Below are 22,888 nucleotides of genomic sequence, written 5' to 3' on the forward strand. Positions count from 1 at the left end.
TTCATACATTTACACTCGCTTTCCCAAAAACACACTGACAGGTTAAAGTAGAACTTCAATCACAACTTCAGAGTGGGGAAACGGTACAAAAGCAAGCGGGGGAACAGTATAGGCAATAGAGTAGGAAGGCAAGTTTATATTCAGCGTTATGCCAGATGATAATGCCACACAAACTCACAATCACAGTTACTGCTGGGATCAGGACCGAGGTGAGCAATGAAAGCGATATCGGTAGGTGAACTCTTCACAGCAATGAAAGCTTATAGAAAATGGATAATGATCTATCTAGGAAATGGCTTTTTATCTCCTACACACAGTACGCTATACGGCGGTTCTATGAGGAACTAAGCAAGAAAAGTAAAGTTCAAGGACCAGCCTCCACTCTTATCACTTACCCTTTCTGCTGAATCACCCCCAGATAAGTAGGAAGAATTGGAGACCTCCAGAGCAGCAGCGGCAGCAGAGTGTGCGTCTGTAGTAGAAGAGGAACGAGGACGGGCCGGGTGTGACAGGACAGCCATGATGTCTTGAGCAGAGCGGCGGCCAATCTGAGGGCTTCCGCGGGTCTTGCCTTTGCGGTTTTGTTGAAGGCTGCTTCCCCTTCTCACTTTGGGTGGAGCTCGTATTTGCTGCAGGACTCTATTCAGGGCGGTGGGCTGCCCCGTACCATCCGTTTCAGACACCGGTGTGTGGTCCGGTTCCGGATCCGCTTCCACCTGCACTTGTTGCACATCGTGAGGGGAGACCGAGGAGCGACGTCTCTGATGCTGAAACAGGTGCTTCAGGCCCTGGCCGAGTACATTGATGTTGTCAAAATGTGATCCTCGGGCGGACTTCTGATCCCCGTCCACCAGCCTCCTCCCTTCGGAGCCCCCAGGGTCAGCATCATCACAGAGGCTGTCGCTGCCAGAGGCCTCCATCAGAAAACATCAACCATGCCCAATTTCTAGAAAGCTGCTCTAGTAGATGATGGAACTTTACTTTATACTGATCCAAGTGGTGTTAATCGGAGGTCATAAGACTGAGAAAGATAACTGAAGGGGTCTTGGGATTATTCTAGATGTTCATTCAGATCTGTAAGAGATAAAAACAAACAATCTTAATAAATCCATGTACATGGACTTAGCAAGTATTTCAAAAGTTGTCCTCAAGTCCCACAAATAAGAGATCCACATTAGTGATACCCATTAGTTCATCACTGCAAAACACGCACTAGTGGTGGGATCAGGAAACTGGGCTGAAAAAAAAGTTGTTCAGAAATTCTATATTAGCAAATTACGTGGATTTGACATCTTCAAAGTGGTATGAAACTGCATTTCTTTGCGCGAATAGATTATTTACAGCTTGAAACTTTCTACCAGACATTGGTAGCAGAACAGCATTCAAACAATTAAACACAGCACTTTCATCTTCAGTGGGAAGCTTACTGCCGAAGTTAGAAGCGTTAAAGGGAACCTAAACTGAGAAGGATATGGATTTTTCCTTTGAAAATAATACCAGTTGCCTGACTCTCCTGCTGATCCTTTGACTCTAACACTTTTAGCCTCAGCCCCTGAACAGGCATTCAGTTCAGGTGCTCTGACTGAAGTCAGACTGGATTAGCTGCTTACTTGTTTCAGGTGTGTGATTACTACTACAACTGCTGCAAAAGAGATCATCAGGAGTGCCAAGCAACTGGTATTGTTTAAAAGGAAACATCCATATCCCTCTCTCAGTTTAGGTTCCCTCTAAGATGCATACACAACTTTGATGGATGTCACCCTCCAGATAAGGACGTAATCCGCTTGGGACTCGTAGGGCTGCACGATTTTAGGGAAAAATCGAAATTGCGATTTTTCTCTCAGAAATTGCAATTTCGATTTTTCCCCGATTTTTTTTTTTCAAATGCTGGGGGGGGGGGGGGGGGGGGGGGGGGGGGGCAGGGGTTGGTTGGTCCGCACTGCCCGGTCCTGTCCGTAATACTTTGCTTCTGGCCCCGCTGTGCGCGGATTGGCCAGAAGCAGTGAATATGTATGAGAGTTAAAGGGAGAAGGGGAAGGGGGGGCGGATCCACTCCAGCAAGCGGCCGGGCACATGCAGCATTACCAATCACTGGCTAGCGATTAAATGACGGCAGCGGTAGGCGGAGCTGTATGCTCTGTACAGCTCCGCCTACCACTGCCGTCATTCCATCGCTAGCCAGTGATAGGTAATGCTGTATGATGTAGAGATGGGAAGTTCGGATCTTTTCAATGATCCGGATGATTCGAATCGGATCATTGAAGAGATCCGGATCTTTGATCCGAATCTCGGATCATTTTACTACCGGAAGCATTCGGGGGTGAAATGAACAGCAGGACAGGTCTGTGGACAAGAGAAGGGGAGGGGGGTGGACACACAGAGAAGGGGAGAAGATGGACAGAGGGCAGGGAGTGGACAGAGAAGGGAGGAGGGACGAGCAGAGAGCAGAAATGTTTGCACGTAATACCCACATGCTGCAATCACATGCTTTACATATATTTCACCTATATGCTCATCTGTACACTGAAAGAAAAGGTCGCACAGTGAAAGAAAGCATTCCCAGAAGTGAAGTGCAGCTGTTTAGTGCCGAGTGCAGCAGGATCATTTTGCCTTTCAATCACACTGTCTGCAAAGTTACTGAGCTGTGCTGAGCCAAAAGCTTCCAATGTGATCACTGTGCAGCACTGCGGAACAGACAGCCTATAATGGGCAGCACGTTATAGCCAGTATGTGTGCTCTACACACATCTGGCAGTGGCACCCATGTCCCCTCTCTCTCTCTCTCATCTACCTGTGGCTGCAAGGCTGGCTCCCCTCCAACTCAGCTATCCATCCCCGCTCTGCTTCCAAGACCCCGATGCCCGCTGAGAGGGGGCGTGTCGCTCCTGGCCCCGCCCCTTTTGCGATCCGAATCACTCATTTTGATGATTCGGATGATCGACTCATAAAATAGATTCGGATCAAAGATCCAAATCGTTCATGATCCGGACAACACTAGTATGATGTGCCTGGCCGCTCGCTCTAGTGGATCCGCCCCCCGCTCATTAACACTCATACATATTCACTGCTTCTGGCCAATCCAAGCACACCGGGGCCAGAAGCAGTGAATATGTATGAGCGTTAATGAGCGAGGGGCGGATCCACTAGAGCGAGCGGCCAGGCACATCATACAGCATTACCTATCACTGGCTAGCGATGGAATGACGGCAGTGGTAGGCGGAGCTGTACACAGCATACAGCTCCGCCTACCGCTGCCGTCATTCCATGCTAGCCAGTGATTGGTAATGCTGTATGTGCCCGGCCGCTCGCTGGAGTGGATCCGCCCCCCCTTCCCCGCTCATTAACTCTCATACATATTCACTGCTTCTGGCCAATCCGCGCACAGCGGGGCCAGAAGCAGTGAATATGTATGAGCGTTAATGAGCGAGGGGCGGATCCACTAGAGCGAGCGGCCAGGCACATCATACAGCATTACCTATCACTGGCTAGCGATGGAATGACGGCAGTGGTAGGCGGAGCTGTACACAGCATACAGCTCCGCCTACCGCTGCCGTCATTCCATGCTAGCCAGTGATTGGTAATGCTGTATGTGCCCGGCCGCTCGCTGGAGTGGATCCGCCCCCCCGCTCATTAACTCTCATACATATTCACTGCTTCTGGCCAATCCGCGCACAGCGGGGCCAGAAGCAAAGTATTAAACAGCAGACCGAAAAAACCGATGGTACTGACGATCAGCAGATCGTCTTGCCATGAACCGCGGTTTCGGTTTTAAACCGAAAAACCGTGCAGCCCATCGCTTGACAGGCTGTGCTGCACACACATGTGAGCCTTTTTAGCTGATGACACGCTGTGTTGCTATGCGGGGGAAGAGGAGGAGACCAGGGGCAGGAGAGCTTCGCAAACAATGGTATCCACATTGCTGGGGGTGAGCAGAACGCTTGTGGGTTCGGGGTCACAGGCTGCCGTACAAGTCCGATTACCGGCTGAGGAGGTCGTTATCTGCCACCTCAGCCGACTTAAAGAGGAACTCCAGTGAAAATAATGTAATAAAAACAGTGCTTCATTTTACAAAAATTATGTATAAATTATTTAGTCAGTGTTTGCCCATTGTAAAATATTTTAAATTCCCTGATTTATATTCTGACATTTATTACATGGTGACATTTTTACTGCTGGCAAGTGATGTAGCTGCTGCTTGCTGTTTTGGCAGTTGGAAACAGCTGTAAACAGCTTTTTACCACAATGTAACAGGGTTCAGACAGGAAACTGCCAGAAGTACCGCGGTACTCAGAGCTTCTTGTGGGAGGGGTTTCACCACAATATCAGCCATACATTGCCCCCTGATGGTCTGTTTGTGAAAAGGAATAGATTTCTCATGTAAAAGGGGGTATCAGCTACTGATTGGGATAAAGTTCAATTCTTGGTCGGAGTTTCTCTTTAAGTCAGGGGTGTGTACGGGTCTTCAGATCTGAACTAATTCAAGTGATAACATTATCTTGTTTATGTTAGCTTACCAGCTATACAGCTGACACAGGAGACCTGGACTTGTATCTCGGCTCTTCCTGTTCAGTAAGCCAGCACCTATTCAATAAGGAGTCCTTGGGCTAGACTCCCTAACACTGCTACTACCTACTAAGCTCCCTAGTGGCTGCAGCCCAAGCCCTTTGTGTCCGACACACAATATAAATGTTAATTGTCTTGTCTATTTGTAAACACTGCTGTGCATGGTATCAGCTTGCCCATATAGCCAAAGGTAAAAACAGCAGAGAATGCTCACTGGGTACATGAAAATATATAAATACAGCAGCTGTACAATAAAATGCAATGACAGCTTTCACAGCAGATAAACTGTAGTTTGGGAATTTGTAAATAGAGTATAATATTGGTGCACAAAAGCAAATATGATAACTGTATGGGTAATAAAAATTAGGAAAACACATTTTTATTGAATATTACGTCAGAGCTTAACCCTTCTCTACCTGCTTCCTTTTCCCAGCTCTCCCCCTTTATAAAAAACACCAAATAAAACAGTCCTATTGAAACCGTCCAGTAGTGTATGCCAGCTGTAAGAGTTACGTTGGAGTCACTAGCGGACATGCCAATGGAACAGAGATGCGAACAAAGGAGCAACAAACCATCCACAAGCTACTGACTGCAATTGCAGGGCATTCAGGTGACTCATTGCTTGAGATTCCCTGCTGAATGTCTTGGCGGGAGTTCATGAAAAGCATGCAAAGCTTACATTCGAAGTCTATGAGGGGCGGGTTACACTTTGCTCCAACAGCACTACATAGCATAGCATACGGTAGCTACTCGCAGGAGGGGAAAAGGTAAAGGGGGGGTGCTCTTTATGATTGGCGCCATGTTGAGGCATCGATCTACTGCAGATTCGATCACAATGATCAAATCTGCCATAGAAAATCGCATAGTGTATGGGCATCATTATTTAAAGGGACCCCGAGGTGAGAGGGATATGGAGGCCGACATATTTATTTCCTTTTAAATGATGCACATTATCTGGCTGTCCTGCTGATGCTCTGCCTCTAATACTTTAAAGGGGTATTGAAGAGAGGTATATGGAGGCTGCCATGTTTATTTCCTTTTAAGCAATACCAGTTGCCTGGCAGCCCTGCTAATCCTCTGCCTCTAATACTATTAGCCACAGACCCTGAACAAGCATGCAGCAGATCAGGTGTTTCCGACTTTTAAGTCAGATCTGACATGACTAGCTGCATGCTTGTTTCTGGTGTTATTCAGATACTACTGCAGAGAAATAGACCAGCAGGGCTGCCAGGCAACTGGTATTGATTAAAAGGAAATAAATATGGCAGCCTCCGTATACCTCTCACTTCCGTTCCCCTTTAAGCCATGGACCCTGAACAAGCATATGCTGATCAGATGTCTATGACAAATTCTGACAAGCTTAGCTGCATGTTTGTTCCAGGTGTGCGATTAGACCCTACTAACCAGATAGAGCAGCAGGGCTGCCAGGCAACTGGTATTGTTTAAAAAGGAAATAAATATGGCAGCCTCCATTAATCTCACACCTCAGATCCTTTTAAAGCAAACTTGAGGCGGTTTTAAAATAAAAAGTCTTCCCACGTCTGCATTGAAACCACCACCGCTGCCCATGATCCTCCGACAGTTCTCATCCACGCTCCTCTTGGTACATGGGCACGGCTATACTGTGCATGCGCGATTATGGACACGCCTATGCAATAGCATGGAGTCAATCAGGGGCAAGCGGTCATAACTCACACCACTTTAGAGATTCACAAATATCTATGCAAGAACACTTCTGATGTCCTGCTGTAATCAATGCATCTTAACGACCCATTTAAAATATCAAAAAATATATGTACTACATGAATAATCATATGTATTTAACGTAAGCTCTTTGTTTAAAGAGGAACGGTCACGAAAATCTTAAAATTTAAAACACATACAAGTAAGAAGTACATTTTTCCCCAGAGTAAAATGAGCCATAAATTACTTTTCTCCTATATTGCTGTCACTCACAGTAGGTAGTAGAAATCTGTCATTACCGACAGGTTTTCAACTAGCCCATCTTCTCCTAGGGGGGCTCTCAGGGTTTTCTTTATTTTCAAAAGCACTTAGTGAATGGCAGTTGCTCCATCCAACTGCCAAAACAGTGTGCAGCGAGCAGGGAGGCTGGACAGCATCTTTGTATAAATCTTTTTCAGGTAATGTCTTTATAAAGAATAAAGGCCATGCTGAGAATCCCCCATGAAGAGATGGACTAACCCAAAACCTGTCGGTAATGTCAGAATTCTTCTACCTACTGTAAGTGACAGCAACATAGGAGAAAAGTAATTTATGGCTCATTTTACTCTGGGAGAAATGTACTTATTATTTGTATGTGTTTGAAATTTTAAGATTTTCGCGACAGTTCCTCTTTAAACATTCTTTACTCTTTGAATCTTTTAAAGTTAGCCAGCAAATGGCATCATCCTGATTAAAAACGTCCTGCTTAAAATCACTTGGCAAGCAAGACATCTCAAATATGCTGCATTTCAATTGTCCTGTAAAAAACGCAGTTACATTCCTCTGCCTCTGGGGGGAGACAGAGGGACACTTTTCAGGACAGATGTATTTCTGCAAAGACACACCAACCCTTATTCAATTCACTTTTTCTCCTATGTTTACCCCTAGATGATATTTTCAGACCTTATTAATAAAATTCCTTTTAAACCACCAGCAAGTGAGAAAATACTTACAATAATTTTGATAGCACCTTTTCACCTACTTTTTTGGCACTTTTTCAATTGCAGAGTGCTGAAAAGTTATTCTAAATACAAGTAGAACAAAAATGCTCTCCTTTCATGCTCATCATCACACCTCCAATCAGGCAAGGCATCAATTGTTTTGGTCCTTTCTATGTCTGTAGCCTATACAACTATAAGGTGGCCATAAACTTATCAATGTTTCCTGTTGATATCCAGCAGATTTGTTGACTCTGATCGAATCTGCTAAAAATTGATGCCGCAAACAATGCTGAATCGATTTTCAGAATGAAACAGCAAAACTGGTTGATTGTGCCGGATGGAAGATATCGCATGACCGGCCGCAGGGCGGGAGCGCGGCATTAGTGTCGTTCGATTACAGGATGACCAACGTGCAGTGTTGACAACAGAGCTTACATTCAACTGTCCGTCAGCTCATGTCCTCTCTCCATCCCTGTCCGGTGCTCCTCTCCGTCTCTTCTCTCTGTCATCTTTGTCCAGTGACAAAGGCTTGAGGCCTCTAGTGGTCAAGTTAAGGTACATGCCACAGTGCCTCTAGCATTTGGCTTTGAGTGTATCACGTGACACAGGAACCGCGGGAAAGATGAGACAGGGAGGAGCACTGTATGCAAATTGAGAGTTAATGCAAAGTTTTACCACTTCCCACCAACCTATTGGCGTCAAAGTGTGCCCCCCCCCCCCCCCCCCCCCCCCCCACGGTTGTACTCTGATTGGCTGCACTGTGAAACCAATCTTTTAAAATGTTTGTTTTGCACTGAAAAGTGCAAAAACAGGACGATTTAAAACAACTAGTCAGTCAATGTAATTTCCTGCAGCTTAAAAATAGACCAATTAAATGCAACATTGCAGCATTTAATTAGTTCCTTTTCAAGCTGCAGAAATCTGTATAAAATTACAACTACAATTTGAATCGATCATTTGCATCTTTTCCTACTATCCCTACACACTTATATGTGGCCCAAAAGCAAATCACTCACCTCCATGCCAAAATTCTAATTTTGTAAAAAATAATAATAAAAAAAAAAATGTATGAGGTGCTCATGCACTAGTGAGAAACAGCTGAATATGCTCCACACCTGAGCGAGTTGGCAAACCCATGAAACGTGTTGTGGTCCCAGATTCAACCTTTATAAATTCCTTTGTCTGTGATAAACTTATGAGCTTCACTTTTTTAAAATGCAAAATATTTTTTATTTTATACTCCTGTGGAGGCACCCTTTGTATAGGCTGAATGAATGTTTGCTGAAAATTGTAAAATTAAAAATCCACAGATATGAAAAGTACATTTCTCCCAGAATAAAAGGCACTCTTAAATTACCTTTTTCATGTCTTGTTGTGATTTAAGGTAGGTAGTAAAAAGCAGTCAGACCTGATAGATTTTGGGCTAGTCCACCTCCTCATTAGGAAATCACATTTCCGCATCAGAATGCTGTACACGGAAATTAGTGTGCGGAATGCGTCGAAAGTCACAGAAATTTCCACCCCACCGATAATCAGTCATTTTAAGCCAATCAGAAGACTCAGGATGAATCAGCCAATCAGATGATGAGGATTTGTATTGCGGTAAGCGGTAGCGGAAATCCTCTGAACCAATAGTTGGTAATTTAAAGCCAATCAGAAGACTCGGAATGAATAAGCCAATCAGAGAATGAGGATTTGTAATACAGTAAGCAGTAGGCAGAATTTTCAGTGGAAACCGGAAATCCGCAGAAATCAGAATACGGTCAGAATACAGCGGTAGCGGAAATCTGCATTGGCGGTATGCGGAATCGGAAATCAGCAATCCTGACCATCCCTGCTACTCATGGGGGAGTCTCAGTATTTACTTTACTTTTTTTAATCTTCTACAAACGGACTCTCTGGAAAGGATCTACACAAAGATGCTGCCGTCCCCCCCCCCCCCCCCCAATACTCATCTTGGACTATTCTGCCAGTAGGACTGAGCAACTGCCAATCAGTAAGTGCTACTGTAAATAAATAACTACATGGAAATCCCGCATAAGGAGATGAACTAGTCCAAAACCAGTCAGTTCTGTCAGATTTTAACTACCTACGGTAAGTGGCAGCATCATATGAAAAAGTAATCTATAGCGAACTTTACTCTGGGAGAAATGTACATTTTACAAGTTTTTCGTGATGGCTGTCTTTTTTTCCTAGTAATGTAAACAGATCGTTTTTTTTTTTTTTTTTATGGAATTCTCCTTTAACAGCACAGTTACTTCTTGCACTGCTGACAAATAAAGCACAGAATTGAATAGAACGCGTAGGTAGCCCAGAAGGTTCATAACCTTGCTTTTGTACTGTTTGCTACACACTGCATTCTCCTGCTTTTGTGCTGATAATTTCAGATAGAATGATGCTTTGCACAGTTACAAAGGCAGCACACAGAGTTCTCAAGTCATTATTTACTCACATGTGCTCCATCCTGGTGCTCTGACATTTCATTCCTCCTTCACTGCGCTTCCTTTGCTCACATCTTGTGGCTGCAGACGTTGGTTACTTGCAAGCATCCTTTATAGGTGTCACACTGCAGGAAGAGAAGAGGTACAGAACCGTCACTATTGGGAACGCCGAATATTACTCACCACATGGTGTTCATCGAAGTAGAGACAGTACTTGTGATATCTGCAGAAGCAACCAATCACATCTACAGCTTAGCCAAGTAAAGACGAATTCTCATTGGCTGCTGTGGACTGGTGCGCACCTTACTGAATAAGCCAGTGGAATGAAGTCATAAAACGCATTGAAACCGTGACAACCACCCTGTGTGACACCAAGAAGACAATGCAGAAGACAATCAGGAATGTAGCCCTTACCCACACTGTGGAGGCATCTGAAATCTCAGTGATAGGTTACTAATTCCCAAAGGTGACCATACACAATGCCATGGCTCTAACAATGAGAAGGTGATCAGAAAGGAAAGATCACAACAGCAATAATATTCCACTTTTCCCAACAGATGCTCTAAAGAGGCACAGTTGATTAAAGGATTGTTTTTGGTTGATGTAGCTCATACATGCCAAACTCTGGCCCACAGTGCCATCAAATTTGTTTCCCCACTTTGCATTATATTTGGCCCAAGAGCATCTGAGTGCTAAGCCTATATGGAAGCCAGAAAACTGTACAGGGGAGGGAGAACCACTAGAAACCAGGGAACTGTATAAGGGAGGGAGGTGGCCACTACACACAGGATAGCCTGTGTAACGGTCCTAGTTTTCAATTTTGGCCCACTGTTTTCTATAGTCAGTGAAATCACATTATCCAATCATTCGGTGGAATGGTCAGACTGTATTCTGTATGGCCCCCTTAGAATGACCCAAGTGCTTTGTTTACAGAGAACGGTGGGAGGCAAAGTTTATATTAAAAGACGCATACCTACCTGACCAAATCTGCTGTTCTTTTAGGCTTCACCCCCATCTTCACCGCTGCTGCAGAAGTGGCCATACACTCAGCCCCCAACACTCTCCTCCAGACAGTTGGCAAGCAAAGCCCACTTTCTCCCCTCACATACTCAAATTCCCTACAAAGATAAGCCAGAGCATCTTTGTACTACTGGCCATTCCCTAGCCTGATGCACAAGATGTCATACACACCGGGAATGGAGCAGTCCTTTCACAGGTAAGGGCACCAGGGTGAGCAATTATGGATAGTAAGAAGGTTCAAAAGTCCATCTTAGAGAGCTCACTAGGCAGGAACCAGCTTAGGTTGACACCTGAGAGCAAGTATTGGGTTACAGCGACTGTGATTCTTCTATTATCCAAGTACCAATAGCATCTGGGGTTAGGAAGGTTCTGGTAGCATGAGGGAAGAAGTGAATATTACGACCCTTACATACTTACAATAATGCTTCTTTATAACTATGGGTGGTCTTTCCAGAAACAATCATACGTGACATTCTGCTGACCAGAAGGTTTTGCTCTATGGAGAGTATAAAGGATGAGCGGGAGCAAGCTGCCTGCACCTGTGGTGGAACATTAAGGCGATCTGGGTCGTCTCCATTGTGCCTTAACAGTCTGCAGACACTGAGGGATACCTGTACACCACTAGAACTATGCGCCTTTGACTATGACTATGGGCCTTTAGGGTCAGTGTAGGGATTCTGGTATGATTTTGTGGTGTTAGAAAATGGTGGAGAATTCCCTGCGTGGAAGAAAAATCTAATCAGTCACAGTGTTCTCCCCAAAACCTTTTTCCAGCGGGGTGGCATGAAAAAGTAGCGGGTGGGGCGCATCAAGAGAATGCAGGGTCAACGCAACTCTGCTTACAGTGTAGGAGGATGAGGAGGCGAGCCGATTGCAGCTGGTGGTGCTCACCAAAATTAGCCGGGTGGTGCACCCAGCTAAAAGAGCCTGGGGAGAACCCAGAGCCAGTACTTAAACAAATCAGCACAGTTTGGTCACTAGAAGGACTCATGGAGTAATAAAAATTCAAATTCTTTGTTCCTGGTAAGTGTCTGAAAGTATTAGAAGCACAGGATCAGCAGGACAGCCAGGCAATTGGCATTGGCCACAAAAAACTGCCTGTCTTTAATAAGGATTAAGGGTAGTTTTTTTTTTTTTCTTTCATCATCTTGGTGGTAACTCATTCAGTACTCACAAAGCTATTTACCTCAAGCAATCCATAAGGTAAGGATTCGACCCTTGTTTAAAAGTAATATAGCAGCCTCCATATCCCCATCACTACACGGTCACATTAAAGCCTCATACTGTACATCTGTGCAAGACTTTCAGGGATCAGGACTCCATCCAAGCTAACAACAGGTCCTGTTGCTATGAAAGTAGAGGGGGAACATCAGCATGCTGTATGACAGTTGGCGGGGTGAGTAGGAGCTCAATGTCCTTGGTCTGCACCTGAGCCAAGATGATCTGCCAAGCGGATCGACTGCTGATGCATTGAGGGTGGTCGGGAGCCACTATACACACGCTAGATTCTTGGCAAAGGCGGCTTTGGCCAAGAATTGTCTAGCAATGTGTACAAGACTATTTTAGGTAAACACCAGAATTTCTTCAGGGATAGGATCACAAATGGCTGTAAAGCCTCATCTACATGGTACAATTTTCCATCAAATAGACGGGGATCTAATAGATAGATCTAATAAGAAATTACATTGTGTGTAGACGTCCAAATTGTTTCAGATCAATTTTGCGATAGATTTTGCTTTGATAAGTACCCAAAATCTATTGCAAAATCTAACGCAATCCGATTGGACCGGTTGGAAATTATCTAATAGATCCATCTAATCCAATATGACGAAAAATTGTACCGTGTGGATGAGGTTTTCTAGATCCGATGTGATGGAAAATTGTACCGTGTAGATGAGGCTTTAGACTATGGATAGGTTTATTTGGGTAGCATTGGGAAAAGGGACTAGGATGCAGTTACCACCGGATCAAAGGTTTTGTTCAAAGGAACAAAACTGGTGTCGGTAGGTTGGTGGGTAGAGAAAGGGTAGCTCTAGCTGTACGCAGTTACTGCCCCTAATGTCCTGACTTCTCACGCTCTCATGCGGAGCTGGAATGTTTGATCGGTCTTAAAGGACAACTGAAGTGAGAGGGATATGAAGGCCGACATATTTATTTCCTTTTAAACAATACCAGTTGCCTGGCTGCCCTGCTGATCTATTTGGCTGCTGTGGTGTCTGAATAACACCAGAAACAAGCATGCAGCTAATCTTGTCCAATCTGACAATGTCACACGCCTGATCTGCTGCATGCTTGTTCAGGGTCTGTGGCTAAAAGTATTAGAGGAAGAGGATCAGCAGGATAGCCAGGCAACTGGTATTGCTTAAAAAGGAAAAAAAAATATTGTGGCCCCCATATCTCTCACTTTAGTTGTCCTTTATGCCTCACACACAGGCTAGAGAATCTTCAGCCAAGACAAAGATTTTGTGTTTCTTCGGATGAGAATATAGCACATGTGTAGTTGTCCCATTACATCACTGAATGATCTGCCGTGGATTCCCAAAACAAGCAATAATAAAAAAAAATAAAAAAAATCATGTTTGTTTTCCACATGGCAGCGGTTAATAAGAATGCCCTCGGCCTGTGTTTGGCCAGGATATTCCACCAGGTGGAGTTCTTACCAATGCAGCAAGAGGACTGGGCCACTGGAAACACGCATAGCGTAAAATGATGGTATTACAAACAGGGCTGTGGAGACGGAGTTGGAGTCGAGGAGTCGGAGCAATTTTGGGTACCTGGAGTCGGCGTTGGAGTCGATTGTTTCATAAACTGAGGAAGCGGATGATTTTTGTACCAACTCCACAGCTCTGATTGCACATACCTGTTCCACCCATCACTATAAACTTCCTTCTGTTCTCCATCTACCTATAGCTAACCAGTCAATGCCACACCACCATTCACAGTCAGACTAACAGCTGGAGGCACGTGGGTGCATGCGATGCCCATCCACTCATGTCTCACACTATGCTCAGAGGAAATAGAGATCAGCAAGCTGGGATTTTCCAGCCTGTCTCTTCTCCTCCTCTCCCCATGCAGAATAAAATGCAGGCTCTACTCACTGGTCTTTGCTGCGACAGATCATGCTTTGCACATCCATGTCGAATACTGAGAGGGCCCTTCACAGCTGCTGCGTAAATCTCAACTGCACATTTATTAATAAAAATAAGTGTGTGTGTGTGTGTGTGTGTGTGTGTGTGTGTGTGTGTGTGTGTGTGTGTGTGTGTGTGTGTGTGCGTGCCTGTGACCAGCGTTGTCACTTTGGAGATACACAGCAGTTTCTGTCCATGCTGCTTTATGTTCCAGGAGATGGCTGGAGTGTCTGCCAGCAACTAGCTGGCAACGCTGCTTTAAAAAAAAAAAAAAAGTCAGAGAAAAAGGTTTAAAAGACGTCACTGCAATTTAAAAAAATATTTTGAATTTTTTTATCTAAATAAACAAACTGGACGCCTTTTTTGTTGTAGAAACGGTTTCGTCACTGCTACTGAGCAGCCTCTACAATTCTAAAAAGAGAAGGAGATTCCTAAGTATTTTAATATAGGCAATACAGTCTAGCTGTCCTGTCACTGGGTGGGTGGAGTTATAAACCATTATACAGCAATATATAGAAATAGGAACGGTTTCTGATGCTGAAACCAGGATAAGTAATGTCAAAGTGGGTGTCTTGATTTAATTTGCTACATTTTACTATACTTTATATCACTTGAGCTAGGCAGCCAAAAAAGGGGAAGGAAATTTGGGAACACCATGTGCCGCCATAGACCGTAATGTGACTTAAGGCTATAGCAGCGCTCAGACAGTAATTTGGGTGCCATCAAAAGAGGCAGAGATGGTACAGAGGGACACAGCGGAGGCAGAGGTGGTACAGAGGGACACAGCAGAGGCAGAGGTGACACAGAGGGACACAGTGGAGGCAGAGGTGGTACAGAGGGACACAGCAGAGGCAGAGGTGACACAGAGGGACACAGTGGAGGCAGAGGTGGTACAGAGGGACACAGTGGAGGCAGAGATGGTACAGAGGGACACAGTGGAGGCAGAGGCGGTACAGAGGGACACAGTGGAGGCAGAGGCGGTACAGAGGGACACAGTGGAGGCAGAGGCGGCACAGAGGGACACAGTGGAGGCAGAGGTGGCACAGAGGGACACAGTGGAGGCAGAGGTGGCACAGAGGGACACAGTGGAGGCAGAGATGGTACAGAGGTACACAGTGGAGGCAGAGATGGTACAGAGGGAAACAGTGGAGGCAGAGATGGTACAGAGGAACACAGTGGAGGCAGAGATGGTACAGAGGAACACAGTGGAGGCAGAGATGGTACAGAGGGACACAGTGGAGGCAGAGATGGTACAGAGGGACACAGTGGAGGCAGAGGCGGTACAAAGGAACACAGTGGAGGCAGAGGTGGTACAGAGGGACACAGTGCAGGTAGAGGTGGTACAGAGGGACACAGTGGAGGCAGAGATGATACAGAGGGACACAGTGGAGGCAGAGATGGTACAGAGGGACACAGTGCAGGCAGAGGTGGTACAGAGGAACACAGTGCAGGTAGAGGTGGTACAGAGGGACACAGTGGAGGCAGAGATGATACAGAGGTACACAGTGGAGGCAGAGATGGTACAGAGGGAAACAGTGGAGGCAGAGATGGTACAGAGGGACACAGTGCAGGTAGAGGTGGTACAAAGGAACACAGTGGAGGCAGAGGTGGTACAGAGGGACACAGTGCAGGTAGAGGTGGTACAGAGGGACACAGTGGAGGCAGAGGCGGTACAGAGGGACACAGTGCAGGCAGAGGCGGTACAGAGGGACACAGTGGAGGCAGAGGCGGTACAGAGGGACACAGCGGAGGCAGAGGCGGTACAGAGGGACACAGCGGAGGTAGAGGCGGTACAGAGGGACACAGCGGAGGCAGAGGCGGTACAGAGGGACACAGCGGAGGCAGAGGTGGTACAGAGGGACAGTGGAGACAGAGATGGTACAGAGGGACACAGCAGAGGCAGAGGTGGTACAGAAGGACACAGCGGAGGCAGAAGTGGCACAGAGGGACACAGTGGAGGCAGAGGTGGTACAGAGGGACACAGCGGAGGCAGAGGTGGTACAGAGGGACACAGCGGAGGCAGAGGTGGTACAGAGGGACACAGCGGAGGCAGAGGTGGTACAGAGGGACACAGCGGAGGCAGAGGTGGCACAGAGGGACACAGTGGAGGCAGAGGCGGTACAGAGGGACACAGTGGAGGCAGAGATGGTACAGAGGGACACAGTGAAGGCAGAGGTGGTACAGAGGGACACAGTGCAGGCTGAGGTGGTACAGAGGGACACAGTGGAGGCAGAGGTGGTACAGAGGGACACACTAATGGCAGAGTTGGCACAGAGGGAATAGAGGGACATTGGTAGGTCCTGGACATTGGTAACATGGTGTGGGGGGAGCAGAGGTGGCCCAGAGGGGGTCACTGAAGGCACAGGAGAACAGAGTTGTCATAGAGGGGGGGGGGGGGGGGAGGACACTGGAGGCACAGAGGAGGTACCCCCTGGGCAAATGGCACAGTGTTGCAGCATTTCTATTGTACATGAGCAGTATACAGGTGAAACGTAAAGAATTAGACTAATCGTGCAAAAGTCCATTTATTTCAGTAATTCAACCTAAAAGGTGTAACTAATATATGAAATAGGAACTCTTTGCAGGCGTTTTGGATGAATTAGCTGATTAGAGTCTGACACTTTGAGCCTAGAATATTGAACATTTTCACAATATAATGGTCTGAGATTTTGATTTCGGAGTCTTCATAAGCTGTAAGCCATAATCCTCAAAATTATAACAAATAAAAGTATCAGTAAGAGTAAGTATAAATAAGAAGTATCTTGCTTTGCACGTAATGAGTCTATTTCATATATTAGTTTCACATTTTAAGTTGAATTACAGAAATTAATGGACTTTTTTTTTTCGAGTTTCACTTTTATACTAACGAATGTAGACTTTTTGAAGGAAGTGTAAGGTTTAGTTTACAAACTAAAAGCACGTGAAATGTGTCAGTATTTACTTTAAGCTGCTCTGCACTTTTCCCCTTGTTTGAGCTGACAATCCTACCAGTCTGGACTGAAATATCAGCTGGTGTACAGAAAGGAATTAAAAATTAGGATAAAGAGGATTACACACAAACACACAGAGCTCATATTAAAAATACTTTCAACAATGTTCAGTAAATGATCAAGCCCCAGTTTGCGCAAGGCTATGATCACACTTTAGCCAAAAATTAGACCCTTATTATTTTGCGATCCCTAAAATGGACATGTCAACAGATACCATGTCATTTATCGCGCAACATTTAGCAACGGATCTGTTGCAGTCCTCACAATGCAAATCCTGACCTGCGTTGCTAATTCCAACAAGCAGATGCGTGTTATACTTAGGCTTGAAGGGGAAATGCATGTTCTGCAGACTCCAAACGGACCACCAGAGAAAAATAAATACATTCGCGACAATGGACAGTTGGTACGATAGTCAGTAGCAGTAGTCAGGAAAAGGAATCTTGCAAGTCACATGACAACTGCATCACTGCGGTCCACATCATGAGCAGATGCGGCTGACTGCAACCTCAGCCGTTCTACTGACAAGCCCATTGGATAGGTTGCCACAGAAAACAGTTAGACTCACCCAATAGGACATGAGAGTGAAGTTATTTTGCTGGGGGAAGTTGCGTAGCAATAGGTGATACAGAGGTTGCAACTGCACGAGGGCACCTGGACCAGAGAGGCCCATTAGGAGCCCTCCTTCATCTTATTAGCTTTTCTTTGGTGCTATGCTGATAATGAACACTTCTATATGTGTATTGCATAGTGAAAATGTTCAACAGTTTCCTTACTCTGATCACACCTCTCTGACACTGCAGCTGTCCTTGACAGGTTTTGGGGCTCCATATCAATAGAGTGCTTGGGGCCCCATGTAAAACTTACACTGGGGCCCCAAGCTCCTTAACCACCTAACGACCGCCTAACGCCGATAGCCGTCGGCGGGTCGTTAGTGGTATAGCATGGAAACGGCCGCTCCATCGAGCAGGCCTTTCCATGCTAGTTCACGGAGACTGCCTCCGTGAACAGTGTGCGAGCCGCCGATCGCGGCTCGCACGCATAATGTAAACATCCGGGGAAGAAATCCCCGCTGTTTACATCACACGGCGCTGCTGCGCAGCAGCGCCGTGACGTAGATCGGCGATCCCCGGCCTCTGGCCGGGGATCGCCGTCATCTGATAGGCAGAAGCCTATCCTATCAGGCGCAGGACGGAACTCTGTCCTGCGCCGCTCAGAAAAAAAAGGTAGAGGGAGGGAAAGCCGGGGAGCCCGGAAAACGCTGCGGAGGTGGGCTTTGAGGAGCCCCCCCCCCCCCGCAAATCAGTAGTAGCCGGCGGCGATCAGACCCCCCCTGCAGGACATCCCCCTAGTGGGGAAAAAAGGGGGGGGGGGGGGGAAGTCTGATCGCCCTGCCACATTCCTGATCGGTGCTGCGGGCTGTAGAGCCCACGCAGCACCGATCAGTGCAAAATCCCCTGGTCCTTAAGTGGTTAATTACGCCACTGGCTGAGTGCCTACCATCCATTCCAATATGACCTTTTTAATGCATAAACTACACGTTTTTGAAAAAAATAATTTTTCATGCACTCCGTTGCAATTTTTTCTAAAAGGTATAAAAAGATTTTAAAAAAGGGAAGAAGAGTGTCCACGTTAATGGATTTCCCAACAAATTTAAAAAAAAAAAAAAAAAAAAGGTTGCATAATTAAGTTAACAACATCATTAAACTTTATTAAAAAGGACATAAAAAAAAATCCATGAGGTAAGAAAAAGGAGAAAGAAAATAATCCTCCTGGGGTATCGGAGCTGATGGAGGACCTCAACAAAAAGTGACAAAGTGTGTCTACATGTAATGTTAGGTGCGTTGCCCTCCACTGCGCGCTCCCAAATGATCAGTCCTGTAAAACAGACACCCTCACATAGTGTAATACTGTTATGATGCAATCATTGGCATGCTCTACAACGCTAGTGCGGGTGACACGCTGTGCTCACTCGTGGTGCCCACCACCTTATAAACCAAAAAGGCTCACCAGATGTACACCACCATATGTAGGTGGCAATCTCACATACTCATATATGTATCACTCAGGACATCAGTGATCATATTACAATCCTAGTCATAAAATGGCCTTTAATAAAACACAATAAAAAATTTCCATAGCGCAATATGTTAGCTTCAGATAAAAAAACACAACTGCGCCTCTCGCGCACTCCAGTAACTTACAAGCTCCAATTAGGAAGGATTAGCAGGTTATAACAGCAAGTCTCATGGGTCCAATGCGCTTAGTTCAACGAACAGCCGTCCGCGGCGTCTAGCTCTGCCGGCTCCCGCAAATCCCCGGACTTCCGCGTTGCGTGCGATCACGTGACCTGCGTCAGGCCTACTGGCTCCGCCCCAAAGCATTATTAAGGCATCTAATTACATTTATGTTTGCTAAAGAAGGTTTCTCCTCTGTATGTCAGTATATATAAGCTGTGTTTTTCAGTTTTGGTCAGGAACCAGTCCGATGAAGGCTTTTTATAAGCCTAAAGCTCACTGTTTATTCATCTCTAAGTTAGCCAATAAATGGGATCATCCTGATTCAAAACTCCTTGCTTTTACTGATGGCTAACACGGTACAACACTCTACTGCTAACACCAGAGAAGAAATGCTTGTTTTAGGTTTGGAGAGTGTGGATAGGGTTACAACCACTTTCCAGCCAGAACAGATATGGAAGCAAATAAAATCTCTACAAAACAAGGAAGTTTCAAGCCTCATAAAGTTTCTGAAGTTCCTCATTACCTCACCCGGAGCTACCACATCTCATATTACAGCCATGAAATATTCCCCGGCTCAACGATTTCCCAAAATTCTGCACAGAGCATGCAGAAAGATTTAACCGCTTCCCCACCACAGGTTATTTCCCCTTAAAAACCAGCGCAAATTTTCTCACATCATGCGCCTCCTATTCATTCACAAATAACTTTATCACTACTTATCTCACCAAAATGATCTATATATGGTTTTGTTCTGTTTTCGCCACAAATTAGGCTCTCTTTGGGCAGTACTTTTTGCTAAAATTTACTTTCTTTTGTATGCATTTTAAAGTTAATAAGAAGGGAAGGAAAAAAAAAATTATTTCTCATTTTTCAGCCATTATATTTCTAAAGCAAAATATTCTACGGTACATAAAACCCACACGATTTGTTTGCCTATTTGTCCCGGTTATAACACCATTTAAATGATGTTCCTAGTCCAACGTATGGCGACAATATTTTGTTTCTAAATAAAGGTGTATTTTTCCGCTTTAGATTTCTAAGCCCTAATTTGCAAAAATATAAGGGATATCCCCTTATGACATACATATTAAAAAAATTCCCTAAAGTAACCATTTATGGAATGGATTTACTGCGGTCACTTTTTTTTAACAAGTGCTTTATTTTGGTAACTACTGTATAGGGGAGGGGGAATTAAGGGGTTAAAACTAATGTGGGATTTTTTTAAAATTAATAATATGTGTAGGTGCATTTTTTTTTAATGTTTGGCCACTAGATATCCCCACACTATTTTATTACTTTCACTTTGTAAATGACCACAGGCATCTAGTTGATGCCGGTGGTCATTCAATACAAGCACTTTGATCGCTCTGCCGCGGGTGGACGTACATGCGCCGCTGCAGACAGCAGGATGCGTGTATCTACATCACTGGTGCTGAAATGACGGCTATGCGGGCGTAGATACACAATGCAACTCAAGCAACAGGTATATGTTTCTGACAAGATTAGCTCCATGTATGTTTCTGGTGTTATTCAGAAACTACTGCAGCCAAACTGATCAGCAGGACTGCCAGGCAACTGTTATTGTTTAAAGAGTAACTGTCGGGCATAAAATCAATAATTTTTTTCTGCAAACAAGGATGCTAACCAGGGAATACAAAAGTTAAAAAATCCCTCTGGTTTTTCTTCTCCATAAAAGATCAATCCCCAGTTTCCGTGGCTCTTATTTGGTACATCTGCCGCACAAAGGAAGTTGCAGGGCATGCTGGGTTTTCTTTTTTTCTTCTTTACTTTCCCCTCAGACATAACTAATGCAGCCTGATTGGCTGAAGCCTCTTTCCCTCCCGCTCTCCCCTTTCTGATTGGCCAATATTTCTCATGCTGAGACAATGCACTTTCTAATGCAGAGCTGGGTGGGAGTGTCTGAAGACTGGGAGGAGGGTGGGCAATGCATACACAGACAGAGTAAGGGAGGAAATTATGTCAGGATTGGCTTCAAGATAGACACAGTCAAAATGGAATATCCTAAGAAGGATATGTATTTGGCTGCTGTTGGCTCTGCCCATTTTTTCTAACCCTAACACAGAATTACTCAATGACCTAGTTTGTAAGCTTTGCAGTTTTGGCATCAATAATTTGCATTGAAATGAAACAAATCTGATTGGCTGTTTGTGGCTCCACCTCCTTTTCTGAATTTGAACTCCAGTCACCCAATGATCAACTGTACCTGGTTTGAGGCTTGTGCCATTAACAGTGCAAGAATGGCAGCAATTAAATATTCCCCTTGAAAATCAATAAGTGAATTTTGATTGGCTGTTGTAGGCTCCACCCACTTTTCTGAATATTAATCCCAGCCACCCAGTGACCAACTGTGCCAAGTGTGAGAACCCTACCATTAACAGTGTAAGAATGGCTGCAGTTTACATTTTCCCAGTGAAATTTGTATTCATCTCCGCCCACTTTTTGGTTATGGGGATAACACATAGGATAGCTGTGTGGTATTCCAGGTAATGTACTATGTGTTTGCCAAATTTCATTCAAATCCGTTCAGTCATTGTTGCGTGATTGAGTAACAAACATCCAAACTTTCACATTTATAACATTAGTGAGATATATGTAGTTTTTTTTTCTGAGATAGTATGGCTGACATCTCTACTTTAACAGAAAACAAATATGGCAGCCTTTATATTCTTCTCACTTCAGTTGTCCTTTAAGGCTTCCCCTGCACTGTCTCTTGGATTATTGCCATGAGCCTTTCATTGAGCTGGGCAATGGAAATGAACCTGTAAAGGAACGCCATACTTCCCTACTACCACCCCGGACCTGTATTTGGGGATTAGGTGGGGCACGGCACGTTTGTTTACTCACGTTACAATTCCTATCCACAACAAGTCATTTAGTTTGGACATTAATCCCCAAACAATAAAAGGTAATTTGGGCATTTACCTTACCTGCAGTGTTCCTCTCCCTGCCTCTTCCCCTCTTCCAAAAAGGTCTAATGTTCCCACAGCATAGAGACAACTTTAATTTATGCAAAACCTGTTGGAAAAAAGACAAGAGATCATTAAAGTGTACCCGAGGCGACATGTGACATGATGAGGTAAACATGCTTAGAGTGCCAAACATTACTATCCAGGCTGTTTTCATTGCTTTATTTTGCTGCCTGAAACAGTTCAATTTTTGCAGGGAAGTAACAGCTTCTGTCTTGTTTGTACATTGTTGGGAATATAGTAAACATCACTGCTAAGCAAATTACAGCCATAAAAGTTTTCCTGGCAGAAAACAACTTTTGAGAGCAGAGAGAGATAAAAAAAAAAAAACATATGAACTGATTACTTTTTTTTTACTCTGGAGACCCTTTTTAAGTGGGCACTGAGCAGACAACAAAACATTCACTCTACTTTGTAAATGTTTAAATATATAACCACTTCACCACTGAGGGGTTTTACCCCCTGAGCACCAGAGCAATTTTCACCTTTCAGCGCTCCTTCCATTCATTCGTCTATAACTTTATTATTACTTATCGCAATGAAATGAACTATATCTTGTTTTTTTCGCCACCAATTAGGCTTTCTTTAGGTGGGACATTATGCCAAGAATTATTTTTTTCTAAATGTGTTTTAATGGGAAAATAGGAAAAATGTGGGGAAAAAAATTATTATTTTTCAGTTTTCGGTCATTATAGTTTTTAAATAATGCATGCTACTGTAATTAAAACCCATGAAACGTATTTGCCCTTTTGTCCCGGTTATAAAACCATTTAAATTATGTCCCTATCACAATGTTTGGCGCCAATATTTTATTTGGAAATAAAGGTGCATTTTTTTCAGTTTTGCGTCCATCCCTAATT

At 44.7% G+C, this 22,888-nt stretch overlaps 1 protein-coding gene across 5 annotated transcripts in view; it reads right to left on the minus strand.

Moving 5' to 3' along the window:
- The window catches only part of TMCC1 (transmembrane and coiled-coil domain family 1), a 283,585-nt gene that overhangs the window by 161,986 nt on the left and 98,711 nt on the right, over nt 1–22,888 (minus strand). For 4 of the 5 annotated variants that reach the window (XM_068253026.1, XM_068253025.1, XM_068253024.1 and 1 more), the window contains exons 3-5: nt 21,985–22,077; nt 9,678–9,791; nt 396–1,074 (exon numbers count right to left, since the gene is read on the minus strand). In XM_068253026.1, the coding sequence (XP_068109127.1) occupies nt 396–920 (525 nt within the window). In that variant the 5' untranslated portion in view covers nt 921–1,074; nt 9,678–9,791; nt 21,985–22,077. The remainder of the gene's footprint in view (nt 1–395; nt 1,075–9,677; nt 9,792–21,984; nt 22,078–22,888) is intronic. The other variant, XM_068253023.1, reaches the window with a different exon arrangement.

Source organism: Hyperolius riggenbachi, chromosome 9 (assembly GCF_040937935.1).
Source record: "Hyperolius riggenbachi isolate aHypRig1 chromosome 9, aHypRig1.pri, whole genome shotgun sequence".
NCBI lineage: Eukaryota > Metazoa > Chordata > Amphibia > Anura > Hyperoliidae > Hyperolius > Hyperolius riggenbachi.